A 25,861-nucleotide genomic window follows, 5' to 3' on the forward strand; every position below is an offset into this window, starting at 1 on the left:
GGCAAGTCACTTAAGCTCTCTGAACCTCAATCTCCTCATCTATAAAGTAAAGATAACCATAGACCCTACTCACAGAGTTGTTGGGAAGAAAATTTAATTGACTGCTAACATTTATTGAGCAACTACCAAGGCCTATCACTCTACTAAGCTGAGTATACTAAAATTGGGATGATTTATGTAAATTTTTAAAATCTAGTCAAGATTTTAGGTTATTTGATTTAGACAGTCATTTTCTGAATGTCCACTCAATAGAAAGCATTTTATTGATCATCATAGTGGATTTTAATAGAAAATACTAACTAGTTTTGGGACAAGGTAATCTATTACACCAACTAAATTAATATAAATAAATGAATACACTGAGGGTACAAAAAGATAAGCATTCTATATCAGATCTTGCTTAAAGATACCTGTTTTGAATTCCAACCAGCTGATTTTGATTGGCATAGCAAATCCCTTATGGAAGATTTAAAACAGGAAAACACTAAGGTTAATAGAATAATACAAATTAGGAAAATGTACTATATCTGGAAGGTGTCATTTATTGCACCACAAATAGCGTGACTCTTTATGGATGTAGCTATGTGGACGATCTATTGTATTTGACATCATAGTCGTTAGTTGAATGAATCCCATGTGGCTTGCAAAAGCCAGAGAAATGCAGAGCTTAACAAATTTGGAAGGAATTTGGAGGAATGGGCCCACTGTGGAGCTAAGTAAAATTTAAAGACCAGATCATGAAAGAAAAGAAAAGGATAATATGTAAGAACTGGTTGAGAGCACTGATCTTTCTCCAAGTAAGACCTTTCATTCTCTGTTCCATCACCTGACTCTGGGTCCTGGAATCCTTAGAGTGAGATTGCCTGAAGTTATAAATGGAGGAAGCATAACAGAGATGCTTGTTTAAAGATAATGTTATTGTGGGGCCATCCCAGTGGCATAGTGGTTAAGTTCGAATGCTCCGCTTCAGTGGCCCAGGGTTCACGGGTTCTGATCCTGGGCCCGGACCTACACATCATTCATCAAGCCAGGCTGTGGTGGCATTGCACATACAAAATAGAGGAAGATTGGCACAGATGTTAGCTCAGCGACAGTCTTACAAAATAAATGAATAGATAAATAATGTGATTGCTTTATAAAAGTCAGTGACATGAAATTGTCTTTGCGTGAGTTATTGATAATTTTAAAATTGTATGAGTCTTGATTTAAACAGAGAAAGCAATTGCCATTGCAAAATCATAATAGACATGGTGTTAGTCCTAAATTAGATGAATTTTTACCTTATGCTAGTAAAATTTCTGAGAGATATACATGCATTCTAACTTCTAGTTGTTAGTAAAAATAATAATGAAAAATGTTTGATCAGACAGTGTAGCCTCCTGGTTAAGAGTGTGGGCTCTGAAGCGAGTCCTTCTGGGTTTGAATTCTGGCTCCATCACTTGATTGTCTCTGGGACTGCAGGCCAGTTGCTGAGGCCCTCTGTGCTGCAGTTGCTACATCTATAGCATGGGGACATTAATGGTACTGCCCTGATGGGAATGTGGTGGGTGTGAAGTGCGTAAGCACCTAGAACCTAGCACGTCTAGAGCAGGACGTGCTCAATAAATGTGAGCTCTTTCTCCCTTGACTTCTACTTGTAGGAACAAAGTCATATCGGTGCTTATTGTAAAGTCATGTTATGTAAGGAGATATTCTCTCTGATTATTGAGTCTGTAACTATCTCTAGAGGTAGTGGATAATAAAGTATTATCTCCATACAATTTCTGATCACTCTAGGCAGATCTAGAAAGGTTGCCTGTTACATTCACCTGAGAGCAGAGTTTTGTTTTGTTTTTTAAATTATTTTATTGAGGTCATAATGGTTTATAAATTGTGAAATTTCGGATGTACATTATTATTTATCAGTGTCTGTATAGACTGCATTGTGCTCACCACCTATAGTCTAATTTTTCTCTGTCACCACATATATGTGCCCCTTTACCCCTTGAGAGCAGAGTTTTCACGCCACTGAACTCATTTGCTTTCTGTGAGTCCCGTGTCCCTCATGTGATTTCTTATTCTCAATCTAAGTCCATAGAGCTCAATAGAGAGAGACTCTGGAGAAAGGGCAGGAAATGGGTATGAGGGAGGTTCCTCAAAATCAAGTGCAAGAATGAAAACTTCAACAGCATTATAAGAGCATGCGAATCTAATATGATGTGTTTTCAGTAATACCACTGCCACTAAAGTGATATTTTTGTCATGAGCATTGCATGATTCCATTGTACCGTACTCTTACTAAGATAAAAAAAGGGAAGGCAATTTCTAATGTTGGTAACTTCCCCAAATTCGGTTGTAAGCATCTTTTAAATACATAGAGAACTGTTAAGGAATGCCATGACTTAGGTCTTTAAAAGTCACAAAATAAAACATTTACAAAAGGAGAAATTGTTACGAATGAGTAAGAATATTTTCCCAAATGACAAGCATTTATGTTCACTGAACTTATCCACTGTGTCACTTAGTTGAAATTCTAATTTTAAATCTTACAAGATAAACTTACTATTCCTATAGGCATCATCCCCCCTTCCTGAAATAATTGTTCATTGTGTGAAAATTCTTTATTTAGGTTTAGGTCATAACTATTGGAAGGACCACTCATTTACTACTGTTCCCAAACTGTGTTCCAAGGTGCCCCGGGGGGACACAGCAAAGAGGGGCTCCTCAGGATAGTTTAAGTTTTAGAGAGAAACACAGCAACATCTCTTGGACACCGAGAGAAACATGAGCTCGAATTAGTTTAGTTTCAAAATTCAATTGTCACATTCCTTTTGATGATGTCATAACTTTGCAAATCTAGATTTTTAGAGGTTTCTATCATAAAAAGTGAGAACCATGTGAAATTCAATATGAGAGGAAATGAAGGTGACAATATCTGATTCCAAAGTTTGAGAGGTTGGGTAGTGCCCAAGAGGCACTAACTTGTTAGGACATAGCTAATACTACCCCCTAACTACTTAGTAAATGAAACTGTCAGGTGTTTCTTTTGCCCAGGGGCACCATGAAAAACTTACAGACACAAAGGGCCCTCTGAGCCAAGAACGTTTGGGAACCTCTGCAGTTATATACACTCAAGCTCTGCCCATTTATTGCCTTCAGTCACTTCTCACAGAGGAAAAAACTATTTGAGTTTTTAAAAATCAATTTGTACCATTAAATATTACATCAGTATTCTTTTTTTCTTCTTCTTCTTTTTTTTTTTTTTTTGCTGAGGAAGACTAGCCCTGAGCTAACATTGATGCCAGTCTTCCTCTATTTACATGTGGGTCACTCCCACAGCATGACTGATGAATGGTGTAGGTCTCCATGCCCAGGATCCAAACCTGCAAACCAGGGCCACCAAAGCAAAGTGTGCCAAAGTTAACCACTAGGCCACAGGGCTGGCCCCTACATCCATATCCTTAAAGATCCAAGTTATTTGTTTCCCTTTGGCTTCAGTTCCCTGCTATGGAGATGAAACCTAAAACCACATTTTTCTAGTGAATAAATACTTCATGAAGAAGCCGTAATTCCTAATTAATGAAAAAGATTAAACAAACACTGTATGCTTTTATTATTTGCATAAATAAAACTATGTTTATCTGCCACTTACTCTTTTTTCCTGTAATCAAACCTATTTCATCTGCCCTGCCCACCCATCAACCCAGTTTTAAATTATAAAGGTCTATGGGAGCAATAACAGAAAATATCTTTAAACTCATTGCGAACTTTTTAATTAGTTTTCAAGTTAATCACAGTCATTCTGCCGAGAGTTAGGCAGACACAGAGGTAATAGAAGCCTGATCTAAGAGTTTATCAATGGGCAGAAATTAAAGGTAATTAAACACTATTATCTTGAAACAAATACCTTCTTTTTTTATTATGGCACTTTAAAAAGAAGCTGGCTAATATATTCCGTTGCACAGACATGGACTCTTCCAGTATAATGATATACAGCTGGCCCGTCCATACTCCTTTTGCCCATGATCTGAAGGGCTACTAATAAATATCCATTGTTAGTTATTTTACTCAAAATGAAGGGTGAATATATCCTCTACAGCTTAAAATTTAGAAACATCCAGACACCAGAAATGGAGGTAAATGAATAGCTTTATAGGAAAAGTGCTGTAAAATATGGTTAAAAAATACCTATGGATGGAATTCCTTTCCATTTAGTCTAGTAATGAGAGAGAATTGTGAATGGCCACTTGGACACTTAGTTCTTTTTTTGTAATAGAGTGTACCCAAAGTATTCATAACTTCTTTAGAATGTCTTTAGGGCAGAGTGAAATAAGAGACCTAGATAAGTGTGTTTTTTGGGTGGGCACGAGTAACTATAGACGTAACTAAATGTCTATGGTTTGTCTTTTGTTTCCTTTTCTAGCCACTAAACAGCAGCACCTTTCCTCCCATTCCTGATGCATTTCGTGTAACAACATCAGAAAAGCTGAGAGACAGAATCCACGAAATCATCCATCAGTAGTTATATTTAAATGTCAGACTTGCTATCTACACGATTGCAGAATAACCAGTCAGTGATACAAAAAGAGTTAACGTGTGGCTTCATGGAGACAGAGCAACTGGTTTCTTATCTTTTCTTTCCTTTCCTTTTCACGTGCAGTTTTGGTGTCATGTTGATAGAGCTTAAGAACACCATTTTAACCCCCAGAATAATACTTCTGCAGAGGCAGCCAGCTTCAGACAGGAATGCTGGTCTTGGGCGCCTTCCCTTCCCTTTCTGTGACTCCTTAGATCTCATTTGGCAGTCCCAGGCCTCGTGGCCAAGAGAGAGCAGCCCTGGGCAGCCAAGAGCTAGACAGGCATCCACAGCTATGCCTTGGTGTTCTTCTTTTAAGCGTAAATAATTTCACAGGATGTCAACATCACACAAGGCCACTCTGAACACGATGAATCAAGACAGAATCAAGACCCCTCTGTAATCCTGTCTGAACACAGACAAAACATGCATGTTATCCAAACCACAACACCGATGACAACAGCCACCTATCTTGGCTAATTGGGCTGACTGCTGTTTCTTCACGCATCATGGTTTGAATCCTGCTCTATTCCTCCCTTCTTCTAGATAAGAATCTTTAAGATACTCAGTAACAGAATTTCCCCTATGTCCTGGCAGCAACCAATCCAGAACAAAGCCCTGCTCCCTTGAATCTGCACCAAAGGACCTAACACAAGCCCCAGTCCTAGTCTGTTCTAACACCATTTTATTGAAATGTGTCAAAGTCCCATACTGTGGGTTCTTTCTTCTTGTTAGGAGCGATAAGCCCAACTTTGTTCAGTCACAGAGGTGATCCTGTTTGTTTTGGCTGGATAGCATGGACATGGCTGGCAACTTGTTTCTTTTGAGGAAAATTAGCCCTGAGCTAACATCTGCTGCCAATCCTCCACTTTGTGCTAAGGAAGACTGGCCCTGAGCTACCATCCGTGCCTATCTTCCTCTACTTTATATGTGGGACGCCTGCCACAGCATGGCTTGACAATCGGTGCGTAGGTCTGTACCTGGGATCCGAACTGGCAAACCCTAGACCCCCAAAGTGGAATGTGTGAATTTAACCACTGCACCACCGGGCTGGCCCCTGGCAACTTGTTTTTTGAAGTTTTCTCTTCCTGATTATCACCCCCTTACACCGCATGACCCTGTGTCCATCAGGAAATTAATCCATGAAACCGTAAGAATATTGTCTTCCTTCTTAGATAACATGCTTTTTCTGCTAGATAATTTTGCTCCGACATTATTACCCACTGTAATCCAGAGGCAAGAACCTATGTTTCGAACTAGAGATTGAGTGCATTGCAGAACAGACTGATGGATGAGATATCTTGGCTAGATGTAACGTTGCATAAGCGTCGAACCTTGACAGTGGCCACCAGATTCCATGCACTAACTTACTCATGATCTTGGTCAAGTCACTAAACTGTCTGACCTGAGTTTCCCAGTCTATACAATAAGGGTGGGAAATCCTGGCAAAGGTGCCCTCCAGTTCTAAAATGTAAAGAAAATCAAATAGAAATGCATATGTAAAAATTCTGGAAATTATGAGCCATTATTTTGAGTATTCATGATAGCACAGTTATTATTATTGTTAGTAATAATTATTTCTGCCATCTTTTACATTGATTTGAATCCAGCACTATCCAACAGGGAAGAAGTCAGTTAGATGGGCTTTAAATGCAGCTCTAGCACTTTTTGAAGACTGTCTCTTACTCAGTGTATGGTCATTTCCTATTTATGATCTGTTTCCTCCTCTAAGTCTAAGTAGTTTGAATTCAGGACTCAATGTTCACATCCCCAGGACCCAGAACTTTTCCTGATCCATTAAAACCCTCCCAGATACTCCTGGAGGAGACAACGCATGGGTGCTATTCTCACACACTTTGTTGCCTCATTTTTAAGAATATCTTCAAACACCTTTCGCACTTGGTACCTTTCTTTTTTTTTTTTTTTTTGAGGAAGATTAGCCCTGAGCTAACTACTGCCAATCCTCCTCTTTTTGCTGAGGAAGACTGGCCCTGAGCTAACATCCACGTCCATCTTCCTCTACTTTATGTGTGGGACGCCTACCACAGCATGGCGTGCCAAGCGGTGCCATGTCCACACCTGGGATCCAAACCAACAAACCCCGGGCCACCAAGAAGCAGAACGTGTGAACTTAACCACTGCGCCACTGGGCCGGCCGCACTTAGTACCTTTCTGGACCAAATTTTGTTAGATTCTATTAAGATTTCCTTTAAAGGAAGTGTCTTTGTTCAGTGTTATCTGAAATCAATTGAGTGGTGATTCTTTGGAGAACTAAGGTGACGAAGATGAAATTGTATATGTGCAACATGCTGCCAAACATTTGCAGGACTAAAATCAGCAACAGATGTCCTTAAGTCGTTGCTAGAGCCAACACTGGACTCTGGTTAGCAATCAGCCCTCAGGAATGTGCTCACAGCTTACGTTGTAAAGACACCACGACAGGTGCCATGGGACAGGTTCTCACTTCCAGAAACGTGTAGCCTACTGTGGAATCTTAAGAGATGGTATTCTTGCATTTAGGATGCATCTATCTATATAACTGTGGCTTCTGTCATAACTTCAGAAGTTTTCATTAAAGGAATCATTGATATTTCAGGGGCCTGCCCCATGGCATAGTGGTTAAGTTCACACACTCTGCTTTGGCAACCCAGGTTTCACGGATTCAGATACGAGTTATGGACCAATGCAACACGCATCAAGCCATGCTGTGGCGGCATCCCACATACAAAAAATAGGGGGATATTGCCACAGATATTAGCTCAGGGACACTCTTCCTCAAGCAAAAAGAGGAAGATTGGCAACAGATGTTAACTCAGGGCCAATCTTCCTCTATTATTTAATATGAAGTTCCCTTTAATATGTATATAAGTATATATATATATATAGTATATGTATATAGACACACGCACATAAATATATGTATAAAAATGTATAATAAAACCTCTCAAAGGTGATCAAGTCCTTTGTGGCTTTTTCTCGAATTCTTAACCTAGTCCTGAGGCAAAATCCTCATCTTCTTCTGATATCAACAGGGTAAAAACTGTTGATTAAACGCACTTGAATCTTGACCCCTAACCTAAATATTGGGCATCAAATCCTTTCCCTCTTGTTCACGCTGGAGGTTCACAGGTGCAGGTGATTTTCTAAGAAGCATCATGGGCTGTTAATTTTAAAACAGGTATGTTGTCGTGGAGTATAAACATTTTCCATTAAGTCCTTATGGCTTACAAGGAAAAATTTATGGATACTAATTTGTTGTTTTTTCCCTGGGGCTATTATTACCAAACAGAGACTGGTAGGATTTCCAGGGCAACTAAATGCTTATGTGTGTGAAGTTAAGTTTTCATTCTGGAGCATATTTTTATTGAAAAAGTCTAGTTGTATTAATAAGTAAATAGTATTTAAAGTTAATTGATACTGCATAGATATTGCAATATAATCAATAATATTCTTTGTAATCTAATGGTCTGTTAGAATATTTAGGTCTTCATTGGAAGTGGAAATTCACTGGTACTTTACATGTGATTAAAAATGATAAATAGTAGCATAAATTTTGGCTTATTTTCCCCCCTCAACTCCTAATAAACTGAATTCAGAGAAGAAGCCCATTGTTTGGCTAAGATTTATTTCAGGCACCCAGTACCCATAAAGGTCCAGAAATAATGAATTTTCTCATTGTTTTACTGTTTCTCTCTCTCTACTCCAGCAGCCAGTAGAAAACTTGTTAGTTGACATTGTTCCTCCTTATTCTGAAATAATAGATTCCAGTCCCCCCGGGGGGCTCCTAGCCTGACCAGTGCACCCCACCAGCCCCAGGCTGGACCTGAGAGATGAAGCAACAGGAGTCACCAGTTAACATAGAACATTGGGTGAGAGGAGAAGCAGAGGGGCCTTATCAGAAGAATTCACTGAGCATCTCTCGCCTGCACACTTCATATGCAACCCATCAGGGAATGCTTCTGGCTCTGCCTTCAAAATGCGTGAGAGTCCCTCTGCTTCTCAGCACCATCTGCTGAGCCGCCACCATTCCCACCAGGATCCCTGCAGGACTTTGCTCACCATCCCCTGTTCCATCCCGCACCCTAGAGTCTGTTCTCAACACCACAGCCAGAGGGATCCCTTTTGTAAACTCAGCTTTATCAAGGTATAATTTATATACGATAAATGCATCAGTTTAGGCCTACAGTGTATGAGTTTTGTCAGATGTATACCATGTAACCACCGTCAAAGTGATTCTTTAAAAATGTGAATCAGATCACAACATTCTGATGGCTCCCGTACCTCTCAGAGCAGAAGCATAAGGCCTGCCGTGGCTGACAAATCCTGTCATCTGGGCCCATGTGGCCTCTCTTAACATGGTCCCTGGGACTCACTCCACTTCACCCATTGTCCTTCTAACCTCTTGCCTGACATGTCAGACACACTCCTGCCTCAGGATTTTGCCACTGTTCTCCATTTCTAGAACATTCTCTCCACCCAACACCACCTTTAGGGCTCTGCTGCACGGTCACTTTCTCAGGGAGGTCTTCCATGGCCACTGCATTTACAATAATAACCCCCCTACTCACACCACACACACACACACATGCACACACACAGGTGTTGCCTGTGTCTCCTGCTTTATTTTTCCCATCACATTTGTATCAGTTTCCTGTGGCTGCCATAACAAAGTACCACAAACTAGATGTCTTAAAACAACAAAAATTTAATCTCTAAGAGTTCAGGAGATCAGAAGTCTGAAATCAAAGTAACGGCACAGTTGATTCCTTCCAGAGGCCCTGAAGGAGAAAACCATCCCATGCCAATCCCCTGGCTTCTGGTGTTACAGCAATCCTTGGCATCCCATGGCTTGTTGCCACATCACTCCAATCTCTGCCTCCATCTTTACATTGTCTTCTTCTCTCTGTGTCTCTGGGTCCTTTTCTTTCTCTCATGAGGATACTCTTGTTGGATTTAAGGCCCACCCTAATCCAGTAAAATCTCATCTGGATCCTAAACTACACCTGCAAAGACCCTATTTCAAATAAGGTTACATTCTGAGGTTCCAAGTGGACATGAATTTGGGGGCGACACTATTCAACCCAATACACACTTATCACTGACAAATAATATGTTTTACTCTTTTAATGATTAATTGCCAGTTACTGTTGGAAAGCAATTTCCCCAAGGACAGGGACCTTTGCTCTGTTCAATACCATATCCCCAATGGCTAGACGCACGGTGGCCACTCAGTGAACACTGGCTGGAGGAGTGAATGGTTCATGACTGAATCCTAAGATGAAGCAGGCAGTCGGGCAGCCTGCGGGAATATAGTGAGAAGAGAAGGCTCCTAGGCCTTACTGAGCTAAGCCTAAGGTCAGAGAAGTTGCAGGTGCAAATAGATCAGCAAGAGGTGGTTGGGAAGTCAGAGTAAATTAACAGAGGAGTCTACCTGATCATCAGACGTCACAGAGAGGACTCCCGGAGGCATGAATTGGAGGTGGTGCCTCTTGGAATATTCCAAGAAGCTTCCTCTACCTCCTTGCCCCAATGAGGTGGTCTCTTCCAAGCTTAAAAGGGCCATATCTTGTGGTCAGATGGGCCTCTGCATTTGTTTCCTGTGGCTACTAGAATAAATTAAACAATGCGTATTTATTGTCTTATAGTTCTGAAGGCCAGGAGTCTGAAATCAGGTTCACTGGACTATCATCAAGATGTCATAGGGCCATGCTGCCCCCAGAGGTCCTAGAGGAAAAATTGTTATTGCTTATGATACAGTTTTGGGAATTACATCTTCTCAAAATGTAAAGCTTAGAGAAAGCCATTTCTTTTAAAAACTGTAACAATTGAACTTGCTTTCTAGATAGTCATAATTCTAGTGCGACTATTTATATAAAAGCAATATTTTTTTTTAAATGCGATTAGCCATATAGGGAAGCTTTTTGTTTGAGTTACGAACTATCCATGAATGAGGATTAAGACATTAATGCTCCTGCGTGTTTATCATTGGATAAGTTCTTATTGGTCAACAAGAATTAAAATTCTCCATTTTGTCATTAAAAAAAGAATCCTTCTATGTAACTTTCTTATGACCACCCCCTCTGCACCCCCATAGCCCTAGCAACAAGACCAAATCAAACACAAGACAGGCCACCTCATGGCTCTGGATGTAAAAATTAAAGCCAATATAGTCTTTAAAACTTTTAGTTGGAGTTCAAAAGCTTATAAATGATTGAGTTTTTCATATTTAAAAAATGTTCATGCAACCCTGCCTCCAATGGAAATTGAGGTAGCAGTCAAAGTAGGCAATATCCCTCTGAGGTAAAACTGTGCTGAAAATCAAATATTGGATTCCTGAAGGCTCTGGTGGTCCTGGGGCTCTTTTCAGTGAGAAATAAAGTTGATAAAATGTTGTGACAGTAAATCAACTCTTAGGTTTCCGTGCCAGCATAACATAGTGACGAAGTTCAAACTGTTTGCTATTTAGCCCTGTGCTGAGCACGTTGTAATTTTAACAACTCAGATAGTGCCTATAAGAGTGAAGATTTAGTCACAATATTGTTGGTCTGTGTGACAAGTTTTAATGGAGAAAAGGTTACATTTGCATATTCTCCAGTTCCATTAACATTTCTAAAGAGAAGCCCAGTAACAAATGAGAGTTATGAGTTGGGCTTCTGTAGGAAATCATAGATGGTTGTCTTCAGTTATATATGTTTTATATAGTTGTATATGATACTTGACATTTCTTGAAGGCCCACACTGTGTGCCAGACATTGCTCTAAGGGCTTCATGTGTATTATTTCTAATCCTTGCAACAATACTCCAAGGTAGGAATTATTATCTCAGTATAACAGATGGACTCACTGAACATATACTCTGAGAACACCTCACATACCAGCCAGTGGAGATTCAGCAGCAGACAAGACACAGGAGGAGCCCCAGAATGCAGAGAAAGGCCATGGTGGAGCAGGATTTGAACCCGCTCTGACTGCATCCAAAGAAGTTTGCCTGCTGGCGCACTCGGTCTCTGAAGGGGGTTGGGGCAAAGGAAATCATTTCATAATGGCAAATTTTAATACGTAATTCTTACTACAAGCTAAGGCAATATCTCTCCTTACACTTACATTCCTTCAAATAAGTATACCAGCCAATTGAAAACACATCAGTAAAAGGTTATTTTTAAAAATAATATTATATAAATTAAATATATATATATATATTCCTTATAGCAGTCTTAGAGTAACAATTACTAGTATATATCTAGCTGTTAAAAGTTTACCAAGTGCTTTCATGTATATTATGTTGTCATTTAAAAAGAAATCCCATGAAATAAGTGGCGTTATTCTCTATATTTGATCCATGGAAACCAAGGCCAGCAAACACTATGGGACTATCCTGTATTTACAGGCTAAAGAGCAGAAAGCCAGTGTTCACTTTCTGACTTCCTTCCCAATTATTCCAATGCCAAATCCTGTGCCCATTCTACTACAGTAATCAAAGAGTGAAAAATTTGTAACACGCTTGCTCAACAGAAACGATCAAATGCAATCCATGTTTAGACCAAGGTTCACCACCCGGGCTCTAATGACATTTCGGAGCAGAGAATTCTGTTGTGAAGGACTGTCCCATGCGTTGTAGGATGCTGAGCAGCATCCCTGGCCTCTGCTTGCTGAGTGCCAGTAACGTCTTCCAGTTGTGACAACCAAAAATGTCTTCAGGTGTTGCCAAATGTCCCCTGGGGGACACTGTTTTAGACTTACTGTCTAAAATAGCACTGTTTTAGATATTATTTCAAGACAAGGTTTACAGCAGGCAACATAGTTACATGGTCAAATTTATCTATTCAAAAGCAGACAGCTAGAGTTTTCTTTTGGCTCTACCACTCAAGTGTGTTACCATCTCAAAGTCTAAGTTTTCTCCTCTGTAAAATGAAAATGAACTACATAAAGCTAGTTAGGGATTAAAGAATTAAAGTATGTTAATGGGGAACCTTGACAACTGACTTTTAGTATGCACTCACATTCTTACTTAAGGTTATTTTTCTGCCTGTTCTTTAAGCCTAAACAAATCTGAATTTCCTTAGATTTCCTTTTCACGATACTGACCGCAGACCAGGCCCAGACTGTTTTGTATCTGAATGAAAGGCCCTTCGTGATCTCATCCCAAACTTGCTTTCCAGCCCCGTCTCCACCATCGCCCGTTCCCAGGCAGCCCTCCTACCTGTAGCCTCCTGGTCCATAGACTTACCCCAGTCATGCCGACTGTGCACCTTTCCCAAATACATCAACCCCCCGAGCGACCCCAAACCTTCACACACACTGTTCTCCCACTGGTATTTGTCTTTTCCAGAACGTTTTTGCCTGTAAGTCACTGCTTGTCCTTAAGGATCAAGACTTTATGTGAAGAAACCGTACCGTATACTGAATTCTGGCCCAATTGAAACTGACAGGTTATTTCCTCTAAGCCTCCAACAGTTTCTCTGGAGTCCATCTCCATGGGCAGCAAAAAATCTAAACAGAATCTGATCTAAGTGAAACAAAACTGTTCTAGAAAAAGAGACTTGATATAAATCATTCCCTCAAACTTTCTGCTGGGGGGCGGACCTCCTTTAGCATCTATCTGGTGAAACTGAGGAGAGCCTTTGGAGGTGCAGGGATTCTCTAAGACGGTGACCGCCGCCGTGGCCAAGTCCTGGAGGAAGGGCAGTTACAACAACCGGAAGTAAACTGCCTGGACACACAGCCCCCTCCGACCCCCTCCTAGAAAGCTGGTTTAGGCTGGGTGACAGTTGAGTCATTTTACACACTAACTTACTGTTACCCTTGGTCTTATCTGGCTATCTGATCTCTCTCACCCCCTTTGACTCTGTCCCTGAGTAGTCCCCCCCCAACCCCCCAGTTCCCTACCGTCACAGGTTTTCACTGCGCCAAATGAGGATTGGGACATAGTGGCTCCGGGCCTTCTTTCATGCTGTGAGGAACGTCCTTTCCCCTATAGAGCTTATAGTGGGCAGAGTGTGTTGAGGGGAAACAGGTAACAATAAATAATAATAATGCAAGCAATAGAAGGGAACTTCAGATAGTCATAAGTACTGTGGATAAGCTAAGACAGTAGGGTAGAGATGACTTGTTAGAAGTTACAAGGAGATCCCCTCAGACACCTTTGAACTGAGACCTAGTAAAGACAAGAGAGCCCCATGCAAAGACCCAAGGGGAAAGCCTTCCTGGAAGTACCAGATCTTGAGGTGGGAGCATGAGTACTGTTTTCAAGAGGAAGGAAGCAGGTCAGGGAGGTTGGTGTGAGAGGCTCAGAAACAGGCAGCAGCTGCATCTGTGGGGCCTCCTGTGCAGAATTGAGGAGTTGGATGTTTTTCAAAGTGCAGTGGGAAGACACTGGAGAATTTAAGCCATGGAGTGATAAGATAGAGCATGGAAAAGGCTGCTCAGGCTGGTAGCCTGGAGAATGACTGTGTGTCTGTGTCTGTGTTTATCTGCATCTTTGTGTGTGTCTGGGAGTGGGGAGCATTTAGGAAGGATCAGTTGGTGAAAGCAACAACCCTTGCTTTTCCTGTAGCCACCAGTAGAACTGTGGAAACACTCTCCCTGCCGGGACACTTTCTTCACTCATTCCTCCATGTCTTCTTTCTTTTAAAGTACATTTACTTGGCGTTGTGTACAGGAAGTGTTATATGTGCTAGGTAACAAAGATGACCAAAAGAGTTGTGGCCCTGGCCTCACAGAACTTACCACAGAGTGGAGAGGGAGCTGGTCATCGGTCACAGTCCACGATGTAATAGTGGCATTACTGACTCAGCACGGCATGGATGGGAATCCAGGAGGGCTTCACTGAGGAGGCCACAGAGAATCCACGACCCCAAGTGTGAGTGAGAGGCCACCAGTCCAGGACCATTCCAGGGAGCAGGAACAGAAGCAGGAGAGAGCACTGCCTGCCCGTCCGCCAGTGTGACCAGTGCAGATAGCTAGGGGGATGCGGTGTGACATGAGGCTGGCGAGGTAGGAGATGGCAGGTCCAGGAAGGCCTAGAGGGCCATGGGAATATCCTGGTCTTCATCCTAAGGACAGTGGGAACCGCTGAGGGTTTTAAGCAAGATAATAGCACAGTTAGGTTTGCATGTTTGCATATTTAGATAATTTAAGTAGGAAAAGGGGTGAGGTGGGAGGTGACCAGCATGGTCGGCAGGGTCAAGGTGAGAAACTAGGCATGGGAGGACAGTAGTGGCAATGGAGGGGATGTTTGGGATTCCAGAGATTTCAGGGGGAAGCTGATAACAGCCTTTCTTTTGACCTCAGAGTGAAGACTTTAGACCCCTCCTGGATTCGTGATTCTTTGGAGTGTCCGTCTGTTCTATCTCACTTTGGGCTCTGTGTGTGTGTATGCATCCATACACACGCATGTGCATGCATGTGTGCAGAGTCCCTCAGACTGTTGCCCTAGAGCTTTGTTCCAAAGATGTTCTTGATATGTGCCGTATAAGCCTAAGAGAGCAATTACCATCCGGTTAGTAAAATGCGCTGAAATGAATTCTTTAATCACTTTCCGATAGCATTGGCTCACCTGAATTCATCATAGCCATCCAGTCTTTACATGACACTTCTAATTTTAATTTACAGCTGTTCTGTAGATTTTGATTTAATTTGTACAGAGAATAGAATTTTAGGAGGCTGGTATTAGAGGAAGAGGTACTATGCTATCTCGATATTGCAAAGGTGGTTTAGAATCATGCAACCAAAGGAAATTAAATTAAAAAGAAAAACAGGCTTCCCATGTTTTAATCCATAATTGTTTTCTACTGTGATCACATAGCCAAGAAGAATTCAATAGTTTGTCCATTATCAGCAATCACTTAGGTATGTTTTGTAGCAAATGTATTACTGTACTATAATGTCCTTTTGAAAATGGATGAGTCTGCCTAAGATATTAGGGAAATTTATTAAATACTTAATGCACATTAAGTCAAATGCTTTATCTTTCCAATAAAAACTAAGCCAACTCAAAGGAATCCTATTTCGTATTGTCTTCAGTAGCTGTAAGGGAAGCACCGACGTGTTTCAAGGCTTGCTTGACAACCTCCACCAGTTGTGATAAAGGAGAGATAAAGAGAGCAGGTTAGAATCTACGAGGAAACTTTTAACCTTTGCCTGTTCCTTCTCTCTCCCATTTTTCATGACTCCTCTTCTCAGTTGACAGCGCTGACCTGGCATCAGTAGGATGTATGCTTCTGAGTTGTTTCTCCAGGAGTTGAGTGGTTGTTGCAAAGCTGTCTCATTTCTCTTCCACCCTGTCCTTCGAATAAATAGTACCCTTTTGTGGCTCATGGGGTCAAGTTTTTTTCTGTAGTCTCAGAGGTTGCTTTTTTATTTCTCTGTTAAAAATTGGTTCCCTGCTACAAGAATAGAATCCGCACAGTTGGCCTTGTTCCCTCTGTATTCTTGCTGGTTGAGCTGATTGATTTCATAAAAGAATATTCATTTGCATAATGGTACCATCAGCCTTATGGTTTAGAATGGATTTAGATATCTTAGAGCATATTCCTTAAAATTAAATAAACTATCAGCTTCTTGGAGTAGCTCTGATGTAAAAAAGGAGGATATAGGAAAAGAAGGTACAATGCATAAAATGTATTAACACTGTGTGAATAAACCTAACTCTTCAAATAAATGGCTTCCTTTTGTAAAGTCTTCTTGTTGCTATTTTTTCATCCCTAGAGAACCATTTAGGGGATCTATTTTTAAAGAAGAGTTTATGATAATAATAATCATCATAAAAATAATAAAAGTGATGACATCAACTGCTATTAGAACATTTTGGATTGGACTTATCCAGTCATATTTTCCCTTGTCTGATAATTTAGGTCAATGCTCTCCCTGAATCAATGAAATGGTGAATTAAATGTGACCTTATAAATTATCCATTTAAGTCCAAATGAAAAATGTATACATTAATAAAATCATGTGCCATTTTAAGTCATTTTTATCATAGTCTTCGTAAACATGTAACTTCAGCTGATGCGTTTAAGATTATATACGTGTCCATGTGTATATGTATCTATGCATACGTGCTTACGTACACATATATGTACTTACAAACCATTTACTTGAGGAAATCTTTTCAAATCTTTTTTAAAATGTGTACATGTGCAAGAAAACCAGAACAATCATTTGTGAAATAATCCCATGTAAACTCTTAAGTGCATTTCACAAATGAGTTAACACCTCAACATCAACAAATCCATCAACAGTGTGGCAGGATTTCTCTCATGTTCTCCCGCCTTCCTTTTGTTCAGAGAGTTTGGATGGAGAGACCCGGAACTGCCTGAAGTGATTCAGATGTTGCAGCATCAGTTTCCTTCGGTCCAGTCTAATGCCGCAGCCTATTTACAACACCTCTGTTTTGGAGACAATAAAATTAAAGCCGAGGTAAGTGGTACTTGGATTTTCAAATGACTGGTGTCAGATTCGTCATCACTTAGATTTTTAGGGTAATGTTGAAAGGGGAAAGAAATAGGAAAATTAAAGTTACATTATCAAAATTTAGATCCATATTCGACACTGAAACAAAGCAATTTTCATCTAATTAATTGACATGCCTTTGCATATATCCTTTTAATGTTTGAGCACTGAGGAATAGAGGACCAAAGATACATGCCAGTATCAATAGAGGCAAGATTGTCAGATGCTGTACTTTTGGTGTGATTTGTCTTCCTCTTCCCAATTCTGTCTCTGGAGTCATTTCTGCGCCTAAAACCTAAAGAAAATCAAAGCATCTCTTGTTGTCTCCTCATAGTACAGCGAGATTACTACAGTCAGTATATGCTATCATCTGTCCTTCATGGAAAACTCATTGATAAGATGGGGACTTGAGCCAATAAACCAACTTTGTGTTAAAACCAAGCATTCTGAACCATTTTAAAAGGTTACCAATGGATATAATACAGATATCTATGTTCCATTAAATAGTCTATTATCTATGTCCATCATGTCAACAATTGTTAACATTCTGTGTTTTTGGAATACTTTAAAATGCATACCTTGTGATATGTGATATTTCTGGAAAATCACAGTGGTCAGCACAGCTTCCTCTGATTTTTAGACAACAGACCAGCATTTGCATATAAGCAGCTGAGTAATCAAATTTTTAAAAAAGATTTTATAAGCTATAAAGAGTCATTTCCATAGCATGTAAGCCATTTTGAGGATGAGTCTAAATTAGTTTAAGAGTGGAAAGAAGAGATTTGAAGATATAATTGCAATTTATTATAGATTTTGCTTGCTTGCACTGGGATGTATATAGCCTAACGGCTTTTCATCTCATTTTCTGTCTCTCTTCCACTGGGACCACAGAGGACTTGATCCTTGCTCATTCTTGTTGGAAAAGTCATATTACTTTGTGGAATGAAGATAGAGCAGTAGTTCCCAGCCAGGTGTAATTTTGCCTCCTAGGGGACAGTTGACAACATCTGGAGACATTTGTGGTGATCACAACTGGAGAAGATTGTGGTGGTACCATTAGCATCTAATGGATAGTGATCAGGGATGCTGCAAAACATCCTGTAATGCACAGGGCAGCCCCCACAACAAAGAATTATCCAGTCCCAAGTATCAATAGTGCCAAGGCTGAGATAAAGAAAAATACTGTCCATCTAATATAAATTTAAATTAAAAAGTACTATTAAAATGGTCTAAAAATAAATTAAACTTATATGGCTCCTGTGCCAAATGGAAATTATCTTGATCATTCTCTGCCTTTAACAGAAAAACAAATAGCCATTCAAAATGAAGGACAGATTTCTGGTTAGGGGGATCACATACCATCACTTTTTGAAAATTATAACTTGGAGGGTTTCTCTAAAGGCCGTGAAAGCATTTCATTCCATTATTGGCACAAAGTTGATTCAGAAGTGTTGTGGTACCCCCACAAAAGCAGGATGGACTCCTACCCAAAATTTGGTTCTGATGTCAAGACTGATGACACCACACACACTAAGAGGATGTAGGAAGGTGGATTACTCACGTAATGAGGCTTATGAGGGTGAGCAGAATGGCTCCAAAGCAGGACTGACCATGGCTTGAGACAGCAGGAAAGAAGACGGGCTGGAGGATTTTATGGTGGTTAGGGGTGGGGCCAGGTGAGGTTCTCACATACAGCCAGGGGCTTGCATGGTTTGAAGCGCCTACTGGTGCCAACAGAGGAGGCACCTGAGCTTTGTTATCAGCTTGCTTAGATGTGGCAGAAGGGGAAGAGGGAGGGTAAGGCTTAAAAGCCGTCAGAAGCCAAACATCAAAAAACAGAGTCAGACTCTTCATTACAAGGAGTCATGCGGTCAGGCAGTGCAGACATCATGGCCTGGGGAAGTTTGAAGTCACTAGTCTAACTGGCTCTGTCTACATGATCCATGGATCGGCCTTGAAGCCTGTCAATAGCAATGATGCCCAACAGCGGGCTAGAGACTTGTGTGTGGCCACATCAGAAGCACCCCCAGGGCCCGGTAGTAGACAGGAGGTGGTAGAATGAAAGGATGGCCAGCACACTCATCAGTGTCAGAGAGATGCATCTTCCGATGCTGCTTCCCTGCTCACCAGCTATGTCTCCTTGAACACGCTGATTGACCTCTCAGGCCTCTTTTCCTGGCTGTAAAATAGAGATGCTGGCACCTCCAGTGTAGAGTCTTTGTTGGGATTCAATGACTTAATGTACACAAACTTCTTAGTGGTGACATATTCATTCCTTCATATTCAGTTTCACCCAGGAACACAGTTAAGACACTTAAGTTACTGTCTTATCTGATATGTGTATGTATGCGTCTGTGTGTACGTGTGCTTAGTTTTTTATTTTGCTGTGGGTGCCCTTAAGGTTGCCTCTTGGTGCTTGCAGATTCTCCCAACACACTTATAGCAGTGGCTCGTATCATAGACCTGCTTCCTCTGCTCCACCTCCTAAAGGCTCTAGTCACTGCCAGGACCTCATAATAATGTTCCCCTTGAGGAGGCTGGGATGAGAAGGATGATGTAGGTTGACAAAATGAGATCGAACTTACTAAAAGCTAAAGGAACAGAGAAAGTGCAAAAGGCTTAAATGAAATACAAAATGAGCCATCTGGACTTGCCTTTCTCTCTCCTTCAGTCACACGGGGAGAGTATATGCATACACACAGACACACACACACAGATGTATAACCTCTGATAGGGATTTTGCACAGACATATTTTGTTCTCTCATCCTAACTCAGGGCCCAGAGCTTTAGTAATGGTTCTGCCTTTGTGACGGATGGCTGCCTGTCATGTTTTCATATACGGGTATTGATTTTTGTAATTACCTGTTGTCCAAATACTAATCTTGCAGGCACTAGCCTTTCCAAATTTACTCAGTCTTCTAGTCTTTCTATTGCATTTTATTGAATTGATTTAGCCCTTCAGTCTACATTTCATTATTGGTATTGACTTTGCTCACACAATGGGTAGACCATTGAGCAAAAGGCAGAATTAAATCTCCTGTATGTGGAGAGTCATAAATCATGTGTTTCTCATTCCTTATTACAGTGCTTTGTGCAGTTTTCAAATAATGAAACCAAGAAATTCAGTTTTGTTCTAAATGATGCCAGCTCTTATAGGTACAAAGTTGAGAATTCACTTCCATTAATCAGCTGATTTGAAAGTGCTGTCCCTCATTCTTCCTCCTGGTCTAGTGAACTTGGATTTGAGACAGTCTCCTGGTTCCCCTCCAATCAGAGAGGTGGAACTGAGGAGAGAGGCTGGGTGTGGTCATTTTGGCAACCACCAGTGACTAAGGTAGAGTCTGCAATCCATGGGGTTCCCTGATCTGGGGTAGAACATTTACTTATGAATACTTTGAAGACCAGCGGGCATCCAAAATTGGCATATGAGAGTATCATACAAATTAGAGTTCAGAGCCAGACTGAGATGAGATCAGAAGAGAAACAAGGAGGAAAAATTAAGGAGGATGGGGGAAGGAGAAAGCCTGAGAAAAGGGTCTGGGTCATTGATGCAAACACACCAAGTTTGTGCAACTCATTTTTGTCTACTAATGAATATCTGATATGTAGGTGGGTCCCCTGCTTTAAAGAACGAGGTGTGATTGGCATGGATGGATGTCAGTAATATTTGAACTATGCCTGCTGTCTACACTGTCTCCTAAATTGTTGGGAATGTCACAGTAAATTGAGCTTTAAATAATCTAGAGTGTTATTAGACATGAAAATTTGCTCATGTGGATGTACTACAGGCATCTTTTAGGAGGTGCCTAGATGTTAATAACTTTTTAGTACTTTTTCATAAATCTTTTCTTCATTCTTTCCAGGATCTCCTCCTCAGTTAAGAATATTAAGAACATCCCATTGACTTGGGGATAATACTAAATGCCTTTCATGGGTTATAATGACTTGAGTTTATTTATGCTTCTCCCTCCTGCATTTTCCCCCATTTCTTCTCATGCATACATTACAGCAGGCACTAATATTCAAGTGAGCACCTGATGTTCACACCTGGACAACTATACACAACAGGAGCTTATATATATGCAGGTGCACGCTAGCTATATGGTGGCATTCAAGGTAATATGTCACCTGGAGATAAAAAAGTATTTGCACATTTTCAAGTGATGAGAAGTGATTACTTTTGTTTATTTATTTTATTTATTTTATTGTTGTTGTTGAGTAAGATTGTCGCTGAGCTAACATCTGTGTCAATCTTCCTCTGTTTTGTATGTGGGACGCCACCACAGCATGCCTTGATGAGCAGTAGGTCTGCACCCGGGATCCGAACCCACGATCCCGGGCCACCAAAGCAGAATGTACAATCTTAATCACTACACCACCAGGCCGGCCCTCAAGGAGTGATCATTTTTAAAATTTAAAATTTTATAATATTTTAATTTATTTCCTTATACATTAATAAATTAAATTTAATAAAGTTTTAAATTAATTTAATAACAAATTTAAATTTAAAAATTTTAAATAATTTTAAAAGGTGCTTTTTTAAACATGGGACCACTCACTTAAATAGCATGCCTTTTTAAAAACTCAAACTTTGATGTTACATGTGAGAAGTACTGACTTATGTTCACTTCTCTATGACGGGAATGGCCAGTGACCACCACTGATGAAGATTTAATTTAGATTCTGGCCTGACTCCCTCTTTTTCAGCTATCAAATATGCAACCAAAGTGTTTGAAGATCTTGTACAGTAAACTTATGCAGTTCAAAGATAAAAACAATTTCTCTAGGAAACCAACACTTATTTTATTTTCCTAATTCCCAAAAAGCCTCTTCCCACTGCCTTATCATTCCTAATTCCAATAAAGCATTTCTTGTTTTTAAAGAAATGGAATTTTTAGTTCTAGTGGAAACAACAGTTTACCTACAGCCTATTTTGTCTTAGTAGGGGAATGGATATTAATAATATATATAGATCCTACCTTTAAGGAATCCACAACCTCCTGGACAGACAATACGTAAACAGGGCAATTTAATACTGTGTGTTAAACACCATGAAAGCCCAGTCCCCAGCCTCTGAGAGAGCTTACAAAATGCTGAAAGCCCAGCCTTGTGGGGTTGGAGAAAGTTTCCTGCTTCCTACAGTGATGACTACATAGAATTTTAAATTGAAGTTTCCAGAAAAATATAGGCTAACTCACACTCACTTGGAACTGATGAAGAGAGCTCAGATTTCAGGCTATCAGTCCTTTGGAGTTTGTGTGTGTATATGTGTGTGTCTGTGTGTGTGTCTGTGAACATGTCCATATAGTTTCAATATATTTGCACCATTTCCACTAATTTTTTTTCCAGATAGGCATTATCATTCTTTAGTGATGCTAACTAGAACATAGAAATTGATGTCTGTGTATTAAAAATGTATACTTTCTCCCTCTCCCATAATTTTTATTTTACTCAGACTGATTTAAAGCATTCCGTATGTTAAAAACAAAATTCAGACTTGTTCCTGCCTACTACACTTAAAGTGCTTCATCATTTCTATTTTATTCTTGCTTCTTTCTACCTCATGTAGTTCAAGAGAAGGTACTATCCATCTTTTCAGTTGATTAGCTTTGAATCGTTTCTTCTCTTTCCTTCATTATAAATTGTTCCACATTTCTTGAAAAAGAGCCTATATTAGTTGCTAGACATCAGTAGACAGTGTACAATTGAGATTGTGGCATGGGCTCTGGAGCCAGGCTGGCTGTTCTATTGCTTTCTTGGTTCATGATCTTGGGCAAGTTTCTTTATCTCTCTGAGCCTCAGTCTCCCAGATTTTAAAATGGCAGGGGAATTTGCATCATTGAAGAGAGAATGCATGTAGACTGCCAGCCAGAGGAAGTGATTAAGAAATGTGGTTATTGTTAGTATATGTCAAAAATATAAACTAAGGAAATCTCTTCCTAAGAGTAGAATGTAAAACCAGTCTCCTAGTGTTATAGATAGAATGTTTGTCCGTATTCTGCTTTACCTGTATTGTTCATCATTTACATTTTGAAATCTATTATCAGCTATAGCAGGCATTGAAAGCACATGCTGTGTGTTGCTCTGTGCTCAGCCACTGTTGAAACAAGTAGATTCGACCACTGCCTTTAGGAAGTTAGAATCAAAGGACCATTGGCACATGCCAACTTCAAAGAACACATAAATAAACATATCCCAATGCTTAATACACTGATATTAGGTGAAAGTAGAACTAATGAATATATTCATTCAACAGGTAGTCATTGATCAGCTGTGAAGTTCCAGGCTCTGTTCTTGGCCCTGATGATAAAGGAGTGAATAAACTAGACCCGGATGGGTAGGAACGAGACAACAGTAAACAAAGACACAAATCCATCCTCTGTCATAAATCTATCCTATGTCAGATGATAGTGATACTGGCCATGAAGAAAACATAGCATGGTAATGGGGGTATAGAGTGATGGGTGTGTGGGGGGTAGGGATCAACTGCCATTTTACATGACGTTGGTCAGGAACGTTATCTCTGAGAAACAGCATTTGAGCAGAGACTGAAGGCAGTGAGAGAGAACCATTGAGTCAATTCTCTGACGAGGAGTGTTCCCACGCACAAAGTAACAAGCCCGAAGCAGAGGTGTGCTGGTTTGTGCTCTGGGAGTGTTTTAGTTTCCTGGGGCTACTGTAAAGAAGTACCAAAACTGGTACTTCTTTACACCCAGCCTTGTGTCAATGCAAATAATGCATAACCAATCTATAAATGAAAATTTGGGTGAGTTTATTCTGAGCCAAAATGTGAGGACCATAGGAAGGAAGGGCACCAAAGAAGTGGGTGTACAGAGTGGTTATATACCCTCAGAGAGGATGTTCCATGTATGATTGAAATGTCCCTTTTACAACAGTCACGAGACTGCTCTGTCAGCACAGTGATTGATGGACACAGCAGGTGTAGGTCTGCTGTCTTGGTGGACACAGCAGGGTGGCAGGTCTGTTGTCTCCAGCTGGGTGGTCACAGGTGAGCACAGCAATCAGTTCCTAGCCTAGGGAAAGATGCTTATCCTTAAGGAAATGCCAATGTGGGGGAAGTTGCACCTTTGTCTTAAGGGCATTTGTTCTTGCCGTAGGAAATGCATAGAGCGGATATACACTGCATGCTCACCGGTCGTGTCAGGCCCTTTTGGAAAAACAAAGTCAGGTTGAATTAGGTTTATGACAAATGGGTTCCTCATATACTCCAATATACCCTATTGCTTGCCATTTCTGTTTGTCGCTTGAAACAACAGAAATTTATTCTTTCATGATTCTGGAGGCCAGAAGTCCAAGATCAAAGTATCAGCAGGTGGGTATTTATCCAAAGAACACAAAAACACAAATGCATAAAGATGTATGCACCCCTGTGTTCACTGCAGCTTTATCCACAATAGCCAAGATTGGAAACAACCTAAGTGCCCATCAAGGGATGAACAGATAAAGAAGATATGGTATATATACATAATAGGATACCAGTCAGCTATAAAAAAAGGTGGAATCTTGCCATTTGAGACAACATGGATGGACCTTGAGGATATTATGCTAAGTGAAATAAGTCAGACAGAGAAAGACAAATACCATATGATCTCACTCCTAAGTAGAAGATAACAACAACAACAACAAAGAAACAGATAGATATAGAGATTGAATTGGTGGTTACCAGAGGGGAAGGGGGTGGGGGAGGAGGGAAAAATGGGTGACTGGGCACACGTATCTGGTGATGGATGGTAATTAATCTTTGGATGGTGAACGTGATGTAGTCTACACAGAAACTGAAATATAATGATGTACACCTGAAATTTATATAATGTTATAAACTTGTGTACCTCAATTTTAAAAAAAAAAGTCAAAAAAAAAAATAAAAGAGAGAGTTAACTATCTCAGAAAAGGAAAAAACAGTATCAGCAGGGCCGGCTCCCTCTGAGACTCTGGGAGAATGCTTCCTTGCCTCTTCCCAGCTTCCGGTCTGGCCCTCAATCCTTGTTGTTCCTTGGCTTATACACGCATCACTGCAGTCTCTGCCTCTGACGTCACACAGCATTCTCCTCTCTCTGTGTCTCTCTCTGTGTCTCTTCTCCTCTTCTTATGTAGACAGCAGTCATCCTGGATTAGGGCTCACCCTAGTGACCTGATCTTAATTTGATTACATCTGCAAAGACCTTATTTTCAAGTAAGTTCATATTCATAGATACCTGAGGTTAGCATTTCAATATGTTTTTGTGGGGGGCACAATTCAGCCGATAACAAGGAGTAACCAGGAGGGTAGCTGGAACCTAGAAAGTGAGAGGGAGAAGGGTGGAAGATGAGATCAGAGAGGTAAGTGTCCAGTCCAGGGTGGGGTCATGTAGGCTTTGCAGGCCAAAGTCCTTATCTTCAGAGAAGAGAAATCTGGGCTTGCTTCTTGGCGAGGTGGCTTGGGAAGTAGCCCATTTCAGGAAAGAATGCTTAGAGAGATCTTGGAATCTACTAAGTGGTCGAAGGAGAGGGCAGCTGATAATATGAAAGAAGATGATGAGAAGCTCTGGGGTGAAGAGTAATGGATAAATGAAGTAGGTGGGATTGCCCTGAAAAATATAAAAGGGTAGCTCTGAGAAGAAGCCAAAGGAGGAAAGGAGGTAACCTCGGGTAGCCTCTTGTGGTGATCCCAAAGTGATTGAGAAAGCATGATAGAAACAGAGTGGCCACTGGATCTGAGGGAAGTGTGGATGGTTTCTGACAGGACATGGAGGGATTTGGAAGGTCTCTGACATAAAGGAGAAAGACTCAGAAGTGAAAGAATCTCCATAAGTGGGAGGGAAGGCAGGGGCTTTGACTGAGAACCTTCCAGGACGC

At 40.6% G+C, this 25,861-nt stretch overlaps 1 protein-coding gene across 8 annotated transcripts in view; it reads left to right on the top strand.

Annotated features, from left to right (window-relative positions):
• CTNND2 (catenin delta 2) overlaps window positions 1-25,861 on the top strand; it is an 888,692-nt gene that overhangs the window by 622,918 nt on the left and 239,913 nt on the right. For all 8 annotated transcript variants that reach the window (XM_070519868.1, XM_044779487.2, XM_070519864.1 and 5 more), the window contains one exon: window positions 16,839-16,971. In XM_070519868.1, coding sequence (XP_070375969.1) covers window positions 16,839-16,971 — 133 coding nt within the window. The remainder of the gene's footprint in view (window positions 1-16,838; window positions 16,972-25,861) is intronic.

This window comes from Equus asinus, chromosome 10 (genome assembly GCF_041296235.1).
Source record: "Equus asinus isolate D_3611 breed Donkey chromosome 10, EquAss-T2T_v2, whole genome shotgun sequence".
Classification (NCBI taxonomy): Eukaryota; Metazoa; Chordata; class Mammalia; order Perissodactyla; family Equidae; genus Equus; species Equus asinus.